General features: G+C 42.8%; 1 protein-coding gene across 3 annotated transcripts; it reads right to left on the bottom strand.

Moving 5' to 3' along the window:
• Nucleotides 1-7,494: 7,494 nt before the first annotated feature.
• Nucleotides 7,495-12,509, bottom strand: PAGE4 (PAGE family member 4). 3 transcript variants are annotated; one of them, XM_063703120.1, is made up of 5 exons: nt 12,473-12,509; nt 11,254-11,361; nt 10,676-10,763; nt 9,108-9,233; nt 7,495-7,912 (listed from the first exon to the last, which is right to left on the bottom strand). In XM_063703120.1, the coding sequence occupies exons 2-5, from the start codon at nt 11,329-11,331 to the stop codon at nt 7,896-7,898; spliced, it is 309 nt and encodes a 102-aa protein (XP_063559190.1). In that variant the 5' UTR covers nt 11,332-11,361; nt 12,473-12,509; the 3' UTR covers nt 7,495-7,895. The 3 variants fall into 3 exon arrangements, with proteins under 3 accessions (XP_063559190.1, XP_063559191.1, XP_018874566.1); XM_063703121.1 differs by lacking the exon at nt 12,473-12,509 and adding an exon at nt 12,415-12,466; XM_019019021.3 differs by lacking the exon at nt 12,473-12,509 and adding an exon at nt 11,970-12,049 and having other exon boundaries at nt 7,789-7,912.
• Between the last annotated feature and the right edge of the window lie 3,387 nt (nt 12,510-15,896).

Below are 15,896 nucleotides of genomic sequence, written 5' to 3'. Positions count from 1 at the left end.
CTACAATGTCAAGAAACTGAATTCTGCCGACCTGGAATGAGTAGGAAATGGATTCTCCCCTAGAGCCTCTAGAAAGGAACACAACCTTGCCAACACCTTGATTTCAGCCCAGAGACCTAAGCTGGACTTCTGACCTACAGAATTGTTAGACGATTCATTTATATAGTTTAAGCCTCTAAGTTTGTGATCATTTGTTATGGCAGCAATAGAAAACTAAGACAGCAGTTGACTTGTTCCCTAATTGAGAGGGGTGGTTCACAGTGCCTAACCAGTTTGTACCAACAACGTAGTTTATTCTGAACACCTGCTTTCCTTCCGAGAGTCTGGAACTTGGGTACATAATAGGCAGGGGGTGCCTAATGACCAGACCCTAGTAAAAATTTGGGGCACTAAGTGAGCTTCCTTGGGCAAAACATTACCCACATATTGTGCATTTTCATTCTTGGGAAAGGATGTGCTCTATGGGCCCCCTCACAGGAGAAAGAGAGCATGAGGAAGCCTGTGCGTGGACTTCTGCAGACCCCACCTGTTCTTTCTATTTCTTGCTGATCATATTGTATAACCTTTTGCTGTAATAACAGCCATGAGTACAATAATATACTGAGTCCCATGAGTCCTAGCTAATTCACTGAATGTCTGGGCTGTCTTGGGGACCCCTGAAATGTTGAAGGGTCACAGGCCACATTTTGAGTGGCCAGCAAGTTCCAAAGTGCTACAGTAGATGTGATCTGAAGGCAGGTCTTTACATTCCATGTCTCACTTGGGTTGGTGACTGATAGAAACATGGGGCCCTGGATGACTGCCTTCCCTGTTGCTAAGCAACAGTGGTGTTTTCCAGAGCAGGGCAGGTTGGGGGGTGGGGGCGGCAAACAGGAAGTGCCATGTTCCACCATGGAAGAGGCACACCTGCTCCCTCTGGTGGTCTGTGCCTTTCAGCTGGCATGGCCAGAGATGGGCACTTGCCATCATTGATTCACAGAAGCAAATATGGAGGCCGCAGGCTGACCCACCAGCTGGATGTTGAAATTCGATTCCAATAGGCCTTGAGGCCCAGCAATCTCAAGCAATTCCACTATGGGAATGTTTCATCAATTTCTCCTGGAAATATGTCCTAAGTGCAGAATTGTTTCAAGAAAATATCTGGATGGGCCGGGCGCAGTGGCTCATGCCTGTAATCTCAGCAGTTTGGGAGGCCAAGGTCGGTGGATTACCTGAGGTCAGGAGTTAAAGACCAGCCTGGCTAAGATGGTGAAACCCCGTTTCTACTAAAAAGACAAAAATTAGCCGGGTGTGGTGCTGCATGCCTGTAATCCCAGCTACTTGGGAGAGTAAGGCAGGAGAATCGCTTGAACCTGGGAGGCGGAGGTTGCAGTGAGCCTCCTGCCACTGCCCTCCAGTCTGGATGACAGAGTGAGACTCTGTTGCAAAAAAGAAAGAAAGAAAGAAAATGTGTGGATGGACAGTAGAATCTTGTAGCACACACTTGATTGTTCTTTCCCTCTGAGTGGAGACACTAAATGTGGAGGGGAGTCACCTCCTGGATGGGAGTCAGAAACCCTACGTGAAGGTGTAGCTTGGTATGAGTGGAGTTACCTTTCTTGATCTCCCTTATCTAACAAGACACCTCCAAAACACATCTCTTAGGTTTCTTCCGAAATTAGGGGCCCTAAGTGTCAGTGAAATTTTACAACTACAGAAGGAAGGTGGCCAGCTTAGTCTGTTCTCTTATTCCACCATTCTTTCAGTCATGTATTGAGGCACCAAGCTAGCTGCTGTTGAATACAGTGGTAAACCAGTCGGCCATGGAACCTGTGCCCCACCGCTCCCATGGACTTCCCTGTCCAAAAAAATCCTTCCATCTGGTATCACCATGACCTGTCCCCTAATAATCAATATGGAGTCTGACCACCAATTTTTTGTTTTTAAGAGGCAGGTCTTGCTTTGTCACTCAGGCCGGAGTGCAGTTGCATGATTATAGTTCACTGCTGCTTTGAATTACTGGACTCAAGCCATCCTCCCACCTCAGTCTCCCGAGTAGCTGGGATTACAGGCATGTGCAACCATACCCGGCCTGACCACTGAATCAAACAGACCTAGATTCCCAGTACTGCCTGGGTCATATGTAGAACCTACAGCTAGATAGACAGGACCTGGAGAAGGGACGTGGGACTCTGAAGCACACATGCTCAATGCTGTTTTCCCAAAGTCAGAGCATCATCATCCCCTGCCCTACCCAGGCTCTTCTGAATAGCCCTTCTAAATTTTGGAGAAGCCCTGCATTGAGTCCTTCCTCCCAGGAGGCTGCATTGAGCTGAGATTGTGCCACTACACTCCAGCACTCCAGCCTGGGTGACAGAGCAAGAATCTGTCTCCAAAAAAAAAAAAAAAAAAAAAAAGAGTCCTTCCTCCCTAAGGTGGAAACCAGAACTCAGCCTAGAGGAGAGGTGTGAGCCCTAGGCTCCACCAATTAGATGTTCCCCATTCAGATTCTGAATCAGGAGAAACACGTGAAGAGACCAGCGGAAATCAGAAGAACAGAAGAAGCTATGCCTGGTGACAGTGTCAGAGAGACACTGAATTTTCACAAGCAGCTGTACTGAGTTTTCACAAACAACTGTAAGAGATATCCTAGTGACGCTGGACTCAGCCTCAGTAGCTCCTGTCCGCAGAGGGGGTAGGATTGCAACTCGTGGCCACCTAGCTCCCAAACCAGATTCTCTGGCCTTTTTGAGGTTTCCCTGAGCTACTCAATACGTGTTCAAAAATCCCTTTTCTGGGTAAGCTAAAATTGGTTCTGTTGATGCAACTAAGAAGCCTGACAGGAAAAGAGGAACCTGAAAAAAACAAAACAAAACAAAACAAAAAATAGGGGCCCGCCAATTTGCTTTCTTTTTGACACTGACAGGACTAGGGATCAGGACATCTGGTGTCAAAGATGACTAGAGTAGGGGTCTCTAAGTCCTATTCTGGCTACCCATTTGTAAAGTTATTTGTTTATTTCTTTAAGCTCTTTTTCGATTTTAAAAGTCCTAGGTCCTCCATCCCTAAGGCCTGAACTCCTACACTTACCTATGAAGAGGATTGAAAACGTGCAAAGTGAACCCACGCTGCTAATTGGCATTAATGTTGCTGTGTGGCCTGTGCTCCACTGACCACAAGATGGCGAAAGAGATTATCACATCGAGCCAGCCTGTCTTCCTCCACCATCTCCACACCAGTATTATCCGAAAGAAAACATTGAGCACTTACTGTGTGCCAGGCACTGTTCCAAGGACTCGAACGTATGAAGTCATTTAATCCTCACAATAATCCTATGAAACAGGTACCATTTTACGTGAGGAAACCAATGCACAGAGATATCTGTCTGGTTTAGCTTTTAGCTATTTTCATATCATTTATCTATCGCTATTGTCCATCTATCATCTATCTATATCTACATATTAATTTACTATCTACATCTTTTGATTTTAAGTGCTTTTACATTATAAAAGTAACACATGTTCATGGCAAAAATATTCAAATGATAATAATTAGTAAAAATACAGTCCTCACCCCTCCCTGTTTATCATCCCTGTAGAACTAGTAATAACCATTGTTAACAATTTTTGTGTATTCTTCCATAAATTTTCTATGAATATGCAACCATATTTTATACCTATATCTTACACACACACATAAACAAGACCATATTCCACACACTGTTCTACAGTGCTTTTTCCACTTAGCATTGCATCTTGGATATCAGATGTGGGCTGGGATGGCTCTTGCCTGTGGACCTCATTTAGAGGCCTTGGGTATGACACTGGCTGCACTCACCTGTGTACCAGGGAGCAAGTAGTGTCATCTGGTGCACCAGAGCCCCAGGTGACAGTGAGTGTGGGAGACTGGGGAAGCTGACAGGCTGCAGGGAGTGAGGAGGTATAATGGGATGTGGGGTAAGTTTGTTGATGGTTCTCAGGTAGGGCTGGCCCTCACCTCTGGTGTATTCTGGTCCCTGACCCTGGTCCCAGACAAAATTCAGATTTGGATGCAACCGACGTCACAGTGCCTTTAGGACAGGCCTAGATGTTTACTTTGCACATTTGCACTTTTTTTTTTATCTCAATCTATATAGAATCCTTGGGAGGGAGGAATTATCTGCATTTTACAAGCAATAAAGCTAAGACTCAAAGAGGATCATCTACATGTTATTATACAAAGTTTTTCAGAAGTAGAACCAAAAGCCAACTCAGTTCTTTTGATCCCCAATCCAGGGTACTATCCATTGCACTTCAGCAAAGGCTTCTGGAATAGTACCTTGTGCCTGACACAATGGTCGTAGAGTACAGGCTTTGTATCCCCTTTTACAGCTCTGATCTTCCTCCCTTATTCTTCCCCTGTTCCATGCAGGCTTCCCCCAGCCACTACAGAGCTGGGGGCCGAGTGGGTGCCAATTCCAGAAATGTTTCCGAGGCTGTGAAATGTCCCCTCCAAGAAGCCTGCCTGAGGAGTGCAGGCAGAAGCTGTGACAGGCCATCTTTTCTGCAGCAGAGCCTGCCTCCAGCCCCATCCCAATCTCCCCTCCCACCCCAGGTCCTGCTCTTCCCAGAAAAGGATGAAGCTCCAGCTGCAGTTCTGGGGAGGCCTGGACCCCAGCTCCGGAGCGGCTGTGGCTCCCAAGCCTGCTGGGCCTGGAGAGGCATGTCCCTGGCCCATCTTATCAGCACTCTGCAGGGTCTGGGCTTGCTCCTTGTCTCCTTCTGGGCTCCTAAGGCCATAGGTGGGTTGATGGCTTGGCAGCCAGCCTTCTGGCCCAGCAGATGCTGAGCAGCCCCGGGGCACAATCCAGCTCTTCTCTCCAAGGCCAGCTGGAGGGATGAGGCATGACAAGTCCATCCCTACAGCTGGCACTTCCCCTACAGCTGAGAGGGGGCCTAAACTACAGGACACAGTCCCAAGACCCTTAAGCCCTGGCAGCGTCCGCAGGTGGGCAGCAGGTGGAAGTGGAAAGAAGCCTGTGGAGCTAGCTGCCAGTGGGGAGAGGGGGATGGACATGGGGCTGAGGGGCCTCTGGGAACCCCTGTGCCAAGGGGCTGCTGGCACTGGGCAGCAGCACCCCAAAGCCCATGAAGAGTGTGCCCAGAGTAAGTGGCTCAGACCTGGCGCATGGGTCGAGGGTGTCGGGCTGTAGCTGCTGGTCCCAGAGAGTGCAGCCCAGGGCAGGCATCAGGACATGGGTCGGAGGAGAAAGAGTGTTCTAGGAAGAGTCCAGTCCCCGAGTCCTGGTGGTGACTGGCTGTAGCCTAGTGCACGCTGTCTGGCTTGTGTGGCTGTGCTGCCTGAGTATACATACCCTAGCAACATTCTCCTTGTTTAGCACAGGACATCAGCTCTCCACCTGACCCCTTCCTCCAGGAAGGGGATGGGGAGGCCTCCTAGGGTTAGCAGCAGGGGTTGGTCCTCAGGAATCAGGAGCCCTTGAAAGGAGGAGGCGTGGTTCCCATACAACTGAGGGTCGCCCTGGGCCCCACCCTTCCTGAGTCAGCTTGAAGCATTCCAGCATCCTTTCAATAAATGTCTGCTCTTTGTGGCTTGCAATGAATCTCTAAAACTAGTTCCTTGCTGTGATGACGCACCCAGTTTATGAGGCCATTCCCTTCTATCTGCCACCTCTCTCTTGCCCCCAGGTGACACATGTAGAAAGTAAAAATGATGTCCAGGTTGTATTAGATTTCCTTGCATACCTACAGCAGTTCCAATACCTGGTGATGGACTGGGAGGAGTACAACCTAAAGGAAAGACCAGGAGCTCTCCAGCAGGTCTGCTCCACATCCCCTCCTCAGGGTAAGAATCAGTGTTAGGCTACCTTAAAGGCAGACAAAGCCAAGTGCTTAGTTTGCCGGTAAGGAAGAGCCCCACCTCCTTATTGCTTTTTGTCTGCTTATTCTCTCAGTTACCAACTTCTTTTCGTATTCTGCCAATTTTCCCATCATATTTTGAAGCCACATTAGGCTCACATTTAAAATCAAATCTTCCTAGTGAATTGAACCTTTTCTCTGTGAAATACCCCTTTTTATTCCTAGTAATGCTCATTTGCCTTAAAGCCTATTTTAATTATTTTGTGCAGAATATCTTTTGTCCATCCTTTTACTTTCAACTTCTGTAAATTTTTATGTTTTGGATGTATCTTTTGTAAACAGATATTGTCAGTTATCTATACTGTGTAACACAACAACAGCTAGAAAGTGTTCAAATGTTTGGAAGAAATACACTTCCAAGTAATCTATCATTCAAAGAAATAATGTGAATTAGAAAATATTGAGTTGAATAACAAAAATACTAAATATCATAATTTGTGGACTGCAGCTAAAGCCCTCATTAGAGAGAAAGTTATGAAGTATACGTTAAAAAGAAGATTGAAAATTAATGAACTAAACATCTATCTCAAGGAGTTAAAAATAGCAAATTAAACACAAAGTAAAAGAATAAACGTGGGAGCCAAAATTCGCAAAATGTAAAACAAAAATAGGATAGCCAAAAGTTAGTTTATTTTGAAAAGACCCTGACATTGATCAAGAATACAAGAGAGAAGACACAAATGATCAGTTCTATGAATGAAAACAGGCATTAAGAGGATAAGGAGAGGATATTATGGACTATTTTGTATAACAAAAATTTAGATAATATGGACAAAATCCTAGAAAAATAAAACCCAAAGTGAAGAAATAGAAAATTGAAATAGTCCTAATGTGACTAAAGATATTGATTCAATTTTAAACTTCCCTACAGAGAGAACTCCAGGTCCAGATATCCTCACTGGCAAATTCTATCAAACATTTAAGAAAGAATTCCAATGTTAGCTGAACTATGTGGAAAAATAAAAGGAGAATATACATTCTAACTCATATTATGAAGCCAGAATACCCTTGATACCAAGGCCTGAATGGAGTATTAAAAATTTATAGGTCAAGCTCGTGAACAAAAGTGCAAAAATCCTAAACAAAACATTAGGAAAAGGAACCAGTAATACATAAAAGGACAATATATCACAAATTAAATTGGGCTTATTCTAGGAATGCTATATTAACAGCTTAATGGAGAAATATCATACACCTCAATAGATGCAGACCAAGTGTTTGATAAAATTCAACATATATTCATGGTGAGCATGGTAAGTACTCTTAGAAAACTAAGAATTTTTTGAAAAGTCCTTAATCTAATACAGGTTGAGTATACCATCCCTGAAATGCCGTTTCAGATTTTGGAATACTTGCATCATACTTACTGGTTAAACATCCATAATCTGAAAATCTGAAATATGAAATGAGCACTTCCTTTGAGCATCACGGAGGCACTCAAACAGTTTCAGATTTTGGAGGACTTCGTATTAGGTATACTCAACCTATAGAAGGAATCTACATATATTTTTAAAACCTATCATAGTGAAATGTTGAAAGTTTCCCTCTTGACATCAGGAATATGACAAGAATTCACATCATCATCACTTCTAATCAACATTGTACTGGAGGGGTCTGGCCAGTGTCATAAGGACCAGAAATGAAAGTACAAAGCCTCAAAAGGAAAAAACAGAATTATCATTATTTACATGTGGTATGATTGTGTATGGAGAAAATCCAAAAGGATGTAGGGATAAACCAACAGAATAGGCAAGTTTAGCAATGTTGCCCAACACAAAATCAGTATACAAAAACATATACCAGCTCTAAACAGAGCACAAGGATTTTTAAAGATACCATTTACAATAGTGTCAATTTCCTAGGAATAAATTTTACAAAAGACACGCATGACTTCTTCAGAGAAAACTCAAACTTTATTGAGAGAATTTTCAAATTTTCAGTCACATTTTCAATGTGACATCAGCCATGTGTGTAGCTTCAGCTTGTCCTCTTTTTAACTTATGGCTGCCCATCTCCTAAAATATAAACATAACAGTTGAGTTCATTACTTAGCAGAACTTTACTGAGATGACACTAAAAGCACACGAAGAACACTAGTTTTCGTTTCTTAAGATGAAATTAAAACCAGAACCCTAACCACTGCATAGACTTCTATGCTAATGTACATTTTCAGGTATATGTGTACTAATTTTTAAAATGCCTCACTCTAGTGGTACGAGGAAACAAAGACTTCTCAAGCCAGAACAGATTAAATGCTATGAGCCCATTTAAAGATCATTTTAAGTAGAGGGCAAAAACAGCCACTGATTTCAGTTTTGTTTTGTTTTGATTTTTTAATCAAACAAAAAGTCCAAGAAGCAAAAAACAAGCAAGCAAACACAGTGTCACTCAAATGTATTGACTAAAAACATTCTGCTAATTATATATTAGCTAAGGAATTGTTTAGCTGACTAAAGAGAGGTCAAAGAATGCCATTCCATTTGGTTTGTCTCTTTGAGCAAAAGTGCAAAAATAATTCATTGATCTAGTTAAATCTTTATGTGGATTCTTTATACCAGGGTGGCCATTTGTCTCATTGGCACCTGTTAACCTGATGTTGTATTCATAGCATTCCCTTTCCCTCTCAAAAGTGTCCTGATTTAGATGATAAAAATTACATGGTTGGAGGCCAGATATGCCTGTTAAAAAATATATACATGGTCTTATTGGTTTATTTAAGCCACTACCATATAGATGACATTAAAATGGGAGGGAAACTGCTACTGTTTCTCAGTCTAGCTCACAATTTTTTAAAAAAACAACAAACCAACTTGGAAAATTCAAAACATACAGATCTATCTTACTTGTTAGTGCCTAAAAGCGATTTGTGATAAACAATTCTAGCAAATTTTTTTCTTAAAGCAACACTATGTGTCATTTAGATACCCAATTGCCCCTGGGGTATGTTAAGTAATGCATATACTTTTAAAAGTATTTGATCACTTGCCTTGAGTTTTGGAAGATTTCTACTCCAAAGTAATAATACTTTCATATTTTATAATTCAACAACATGGCTTTGACCTAATTCATTTTTACCCTGACACTGTCTTTGAATCAAGTATTTGGTGTCTGAACTACCTTTCAAATAATATTTGTATGCGAGACTTGTTATTAAAGTATATTATAGAAGAAGAGTAACCCCATGACTTCCATTCCAAATGAATAACGTACCTGCTTCTTTAGTCTTAGCATGCTTAGGATTAGGTGGAGTCTTCTCTTTTACATCAGAGCCATCTCCACGCTCACTCCCAGTCTTTTCCAGATCCATTTCCTGGCAATCACCTTCTACTTTACGTTCTTATATAAATAAAAAAGTTATTGATATAAGTAAGCAGTAAATTATAAATTAGTGCTATTAAATAAAGCTCTGTAGGCTTGTATTCTAACAAATGTGATGCATGAGTGCAATGGGCATTGGAATTTTCTACTAGAAAATGGGGAAGAATATTATCTCTACTATGAAGTTTTCTTTTCCTACGACTGTTTAAGACAACTTAGTTGTCACTTTCACGATCTACATATACTTCTGTTACTGTAAATCACTCATTACAGCAGTTATTTGTTTACATGAATTTCCCTGATTAGATTGTGAGCTCAAGGCAGAAATCATTATCTCATTTATATCTTCAGCACTTAGCACATTACCCGGCACCTAGCAAGCCCCAGTAAATGAATGAGAAAAAGTCTGTAAAAATATTAACATAAGACAAACCCAAATTAAAGAACATTTTATAAAACAACTGGTTTGGATTCTAGTTGTCAATGTCATGACAGGCAAAGAAAGACCGAGGAACACTTCCAGATTAAAGAAGACCAGAGAGATATGACAACTAAATGCAATGAGTAGTCTTAGATTAGATCCTGGATCAGGAAAAAAATCCTATAAAAGACATTCCTAGGCCAATTGACAAAACTGCAATGGACTATATATTAGATGTTTTCTCAATGCTAATTTTCCTGAATTTGATAACTGTTCTGAGGTTATTTAAGAGATGATCCATATTTTTAGCAGATACATACTGAATTACTTACAGAGTAAACAGTTGTGATATTTGAAACTCTCAAGTGGTTCAGCAATAATATATTAATATGGTAAAAACAGGGAGATAAATGGCAAAATGTTATAGCAATCAGTGAATCAAGGTGAAGAATACACAGGAGTTCACTGTACTTAGATAACTTTTCCTTACATTTTAAATCCTTTCTAAGTAAAAAGTTAAAAAATAAATATACGACAAATAGATTATGGTTCAGAAAGACAAAAGTATTGAAGACTTTTAACGGCAACTAAAAGGATTTCACATTTTTATTTCTCTGAATTATGACATTTTCTAAAAATTGCTATGTAAGATCTAATCATAATATATCTAGGTTTGCTCAAACTTTTAATGCAATGACTTATGCCCAGAAAAATAATATCCCAATAAAACCAAGTTTAACTCATGAAACAGTTTACAATTTTGTCTAAATTTAATGTAGTTTCCTTTTGTTTGCTAATATAGAGTCTTGGCAAGGATTGTATTTTCCAAGTATGCCAAAGAACTCTTAAGATATGAGATAAGTAAAATGCTGAAGAGAAAATTTATCACAAGGACTACGGCAGCTGAAAACTACACTATTCCCTTACCAAGGATTACTTTACAGGTTTCCAGCCAATTTTTAGGGGATGGTTTATTTATTCCTGTTACTAGTATAAAATCATACATGAAACACAAAATGCTCCTCCATGCCCTTCTCACCTTCGATCGGAGGTGTTCCTTCTCTCTCTCGTCCAGGTTCAATATCCTGATTGTCAGTTGGTGGTTCCTCTTGCTGAGATTCACCGGGCTTTTGAGACGTGGGGGAGAGTAGATGCAAATAGAATATTGTTATTAATATCATGGCAATAGAAGTCACAAATATACATACTATGTGAAGGTAGCTAGTCACTAATAAATCTGAAGAGGTTTTTCCTATCTTCTCTGTAAGTACTCTTAAGAAAAGTTATTCTTCCTATATAGAATATACTTTAAGGAGTTACCTGCAAGGACCGATAATTCTGGAACCCATTTTCATCTTCTCTGGGCTTTATTATTTATTAATAAGCATGATAGGAAAGTCATAAGACTATTTCCAGACTCTTAACAACATACATATGCAGACAATATCAGAAAATAAGTCTCCTTGCTCAATGTCTCATTAATGTGATTTAGTTTGCAACTATTTTCAGCAGGGAAGTCCTTTATATAACAGATCTATATTGGTTAACAATGTTTTCGATTTTCTTTCAGAAAAATACATTTCTGCCAATGGAAATAAGATACTGAAATGTACTCACAGCCACGAATGCAACCACATTGGGAGCCTCCTGACCATCTCCTCTTCCTCTGGATCTTGATCTCACTCGTGCACTCATCGCTGCAACTAGAAGATCGTGAACTGAAGACTGCAATAAAAAGGAGTAATTATACTCGACTCTTTCCATGGCCATCTGCTGATTGTAATTTTTTTTAATTTTGTGAGATTTCCATAATAGGTCCTGAGTTAATAATAACTACGCCTGGTTTCCAATCACATCAAATAAATCTATCTGCAAACTGCTTTGTTTCTTCCACAGCCAGCTCGGCAGAGAAGTGATCTTCAAGTCCTAGATCAAAACATGGGGTCTTTCCTAAAGAGACTTAATTTCATAACTAAACTCCATTATAAAGAGATTTTTTAATATACAGCCACCCCAGGTCCCCTCCTCCCCAGGTCCCCACTGAGAACTCCGGAACCTGTCCTCTTTTGGCAGTTTCAGGCGCCTCTGGGACTCAAAGATACCTCAAAAAGTACCCCCAAGTTTTGCTCCATCTGATCCCTCTCCCCTCCGTGGCCCAACTTCCTCCCTCGCCCCAGCCCTGCCACAACCACAAGGTCATGGCGGCGCCACCGCCTGTGAGGCCCTTCCTCCTCCGAGGCCACGGACTGTGCGACTGTGCTGCCCGACCCGCCTGAAGCCCACCAGCTCCTCCTCACACTTAAACTCCCAGGAGGAACGATCGGTGGACCCACCCACTGAGTCTCAGTCTCAGGTGAAAGAGTCCCGACAATTGGAATGCAAACGGCACCCTCACAGCTCCGCGGCAGTTCACCTCGTGGGTGAAGGGGCTGATGGGAAGACCCCCAGTGAACATGAGCACTGAGGCGGGCGCTGTCAAGCGCGGGCTGTCCCACCCTTTCTCTGGCCCCCACTGAGGACCCCAGCATCCGTCCTTTATGGGCAGTTTCATATGCCTCCAGGACTCAGATAGTGTCCCACTCCAAAACTCACAGCATCTTGGCTGACACTCCTCCCCTTCATGGCCCTCCTTCCTCCCCTGTCCCTGCCCCGCCGCATAGCTGCCTGCTAGGAGAAGGATGATGACCTCGAGGCCCTTCCTTCTCTGAGGCCAGGGACCACAGTGCCCGACCCACCAGAAGCCCGCCGGCCCACTCACTCACACCTGTTCTCACTTACACTTGAGTCAGCAGAGAGCCTGGCGAAGAATGAAGAAGGGAAGAGAAGTGGCACCTACCTGCTTCTGCCTCCTTGTTTAGACCTCAGCAGTGTCAACCCCACCAGCCAATCCCAAACCTCGGGGGTGTGTCACGTGGGTTGTCTTTTCAGCCCTCTCCCGCCTCCTAGAGGCTCTGTGCCACCTGGAGGAAGGGCCTGCTCGGTGCTGAGAAGGGCTTGTTTCTGGCTTCTGGCCCCTCCTGCAAAATGTTCTGTCCTTCTGGATCTAGGAATGTTCCCAGCTCTGCATTTCACCTGCAAATTTACCCTTTAATTTTTTCTCAGTGCTGCTACCTCAGTGGCCCTCAAGAGGGTATTCAGTCTTCCCAGAGATGTGTGAAAGCTTAGGTTCTCAGAGAGTGCAAAGCCATTTTAAGCATGATAGGAATCCAGAAAAAAATGTAAAGGAGAAGGATGATAAACCCACATACATAAACAAGCCTAAACATTTGCACAAAAATCCAGGCCAGGTGCGGCAGCTCATGCCTGTAATCCTAGCACTTTGGGATGCTGAGGTGGGTGGATTTCTTGAGCCCAGGAGTTCGAGACCATCCTGGGCAACATGGCAAGACCCTGTCTTTACAAAAAATACAAAAATTAGCTGGGCATGGTGGTGCACACCTGTAGTCCCAGCTACTTGAGAGGCTGAGGTGGGAGGATAGCTTGAGCCCAGGAGGTTGAGGTTGCAGTGAGCCAAGATCACACCACTGCACTCCAGCTTGGGCAACAGAGCAAGACCCTGTCTCAAAAAATAAAAAATCCTGTGACCCAGCATTTCTACTTCTAGGACTTTAATGTTAAGGAAACTGTCTTGAATGTTGACAAATATTCCTTGCTTGGCCAAACTTTTAAGTCAGGCTTCTGAAACTTCTTCTCCTAGGCCCATCTGTGCATTTCCTTGTACAACCCAGTTTTAGCAAAGAGCCCTGCTAAGTCAATGTGGCATGAACCCTCCATCCTCAGTATCTGATCATACTTGCTATCGCATGGGGTTCTTCATCTTCCACCATCCCCCAGGTGATGTCTGATTCCCCTTGGCCTGTCTTCAGCAAGAATCCTGCTAGGTGGGTTTAGCCATAATCCCCCTTACCCCTGATGTTTCCTCTTAGTAATTTTCCACCCACGGACCGCCATACTGCTCCTTCGCTATACATTCCCACTGGCCTGCGCTGTATTCAGTATTGAGCCCAGTCTGTCTCCCTCACTGCAAGATCCCATTGCAATGGTCCCTATACCCATCACCACGGTCCTAAATAAGGTTTTCCTTACTGTGCTTTAACAACTACCACTGAATGTTTTTTTTCTTTAACCATGTGAACAAAAATTTGGATACATGGGACTTCCAAAACAGCTTAATTTATAATAGCATGGTCATGGACTTGCTATATAAGTAAATTATGGCACACTTGAAAATGAAATATGGGTGACTACCAAAACCAGTGCTGAATAATATTTCCTGTAATAGTGGTGCTGTTCATTTTAAGTTATTAACTTGAAACATCCAGTTATGTAGCACTGTGTATGTACAATATGATCTCAAAAGAAAAGAGGTTCAATAGTGCTACCACACCACCAGCCTTCCTCTCAGACAGTAAGTGTGCTTTGTTCTTGTGCAACCAGCATGTTCTGGGGCTCCAAAGATATATGGTTCTCCAAGGGGAACCCACCAGATAAAAGGCAGTGCTAGGGGTCATAGGTCTCCTGCACCTGGTGCACGTCAAAGAGCTTCACCATCACCTAGGTGGTCTGATCTTCTGCTGTCAGAGAAGGTGTGGGGGGTTGGGGGTAGGGGGACAGAAGCCCACTGTTACTGCTTTGGGCAAAAGTTAGATGGGTGCCTGCAGGACAGAAAGGAGCTTGCCCTGCACATCTCTGTCCACCCCCTCCCGCCCCCGCTAAACCCCTGGGGGAAAAATATCCTTTCTGTCCTTGCATGCCTGGACCTGGACCGTTCTCAGACTCTGCAGGTTACCCTTAAAGAAGCGCACATTCTTTGAGAGTTAGAAAGATCCCCCATGGCAGAAGTAGAATTGCCAGATCTCCCTCTCCTTCTCTCCCTCTCTCCTACAGATAAGATGTAGAGTCAATACAGAGCCAAGTGTGAAGAATATATAATTCTTCCTTGATATCACCAATCAGGGATAACCACTTTTTATATCTAAGCAGGAGCTGCTCCTACTACTCAGTTCTTTATGTAGATTAAATAAAGATTTATTGAGAGACTGAGATCTCACACTCTGCAATCAGCATAAACTGTGGGCTCTAGTCTCAGCCTCCTGTTTCTCCTCAGGTAAAGTGCTTTCATTAGCTCTCAGGTGTTTCCTATTATCACTTGGAAAGGCTATCTGCAGCCTGCTGCCTCCCTGACCTTGGTGCCTGTCGGTTGGCAGCTGCTGTGTTCTCTGCATAGGATCAAGTTTCTCTAGGATGCTGTGAAGGAATGAGAGGACAGGTAAGGTCCTTTCTGTGTGAGAGCTTAGATCTGAACTGAAAAAGAAATCCCGATTTGCCCAGCACCATGAGCCTTCCCAGAGAACCTCATCCTCAGGCAACATTAGTGCAAAGCAAGCACTCTGATCAAGGATGTAGGTGATCCCAAGCCCTTGTTTGTATCGTTGTGATGATTACAGATGTCACTTTCATTGTATTCATTTTATGTCACAGGTGATATCTGCTCCTTACAAATAATCCAATCACTAAAAATTGACTAATTCTACTGTTTTCTGCTATTTGATGGGAGGAAACACCACACTACTGTTTGAATTTGCACTTTTGATAAATAATACGTTTGAACATTGTTATTCAAGTAATTCATGCTCATAAACAATCCACAAAATCAGAAAGAGGAGAATCAAGAAACAACTCTGGAGTTCCAGCATTCATTAAAAACCTATCTTCTATTTGTCATTTTAGTGCATGTGTTTCCATATATTTATCATTTTAGATGATCATTCATGCTGCAGCAAACATCCTCATGGACCATTTTCTGTCCACTTCCTTAAACATTTCTTCATGAAAAAAAATTCCTACATGAAGAAATAGGGGCTTGAGAGTATGTACAACTTGTCTAATGTCACACCCTCTGGCAAGTTATGCCTGGAATTAAATCTGTATCTTTCCGATTCTGGTTTAAGCCTGAATCATAAACATAAACATGTATGCTTCTTCACCTTGTGCTACCCTATGGATCCAGTAGTTCCTTTAAATCCCTCAGCTCAAGGAGAAGCTTAGTAACCCCATGAGCGCCATCCATGAGAGGTGATGTGGTATAGGTGCCCACGTGTGCAGAATGCAGGACTGACAGAAGAAACATCATGTGCTAAGTCTTGGAAGCATGCTTGCAAACTGCAGAGGCCACTGGAGCTGGAGACTGAGGCTGTGGGTCAGAGGAGGATCTTTTCTCTGGTGTCCTTTGACCTACTGTATGCCACAATAAGGGCACG

Source organism: Gorilla gorilla, chromosome X (assembly GCF_029281585.2).
Source record: "Gorilla gorilla gorilla isolate KB3781 chromosome X, NHGRI_mGorGor1-v2.1_pri, whole genome shotgun sequence".
Classification (NCBI taxonomy): domain Eukaryota; kingdom Metazoa; phylum Chordata; class Mammalia; order Primates; family Hominidae; genus Gorilla; species Gorilla gorilla.
This window is presented reverse-complemented; position numbering and strand designations above follow the sequence as displayed.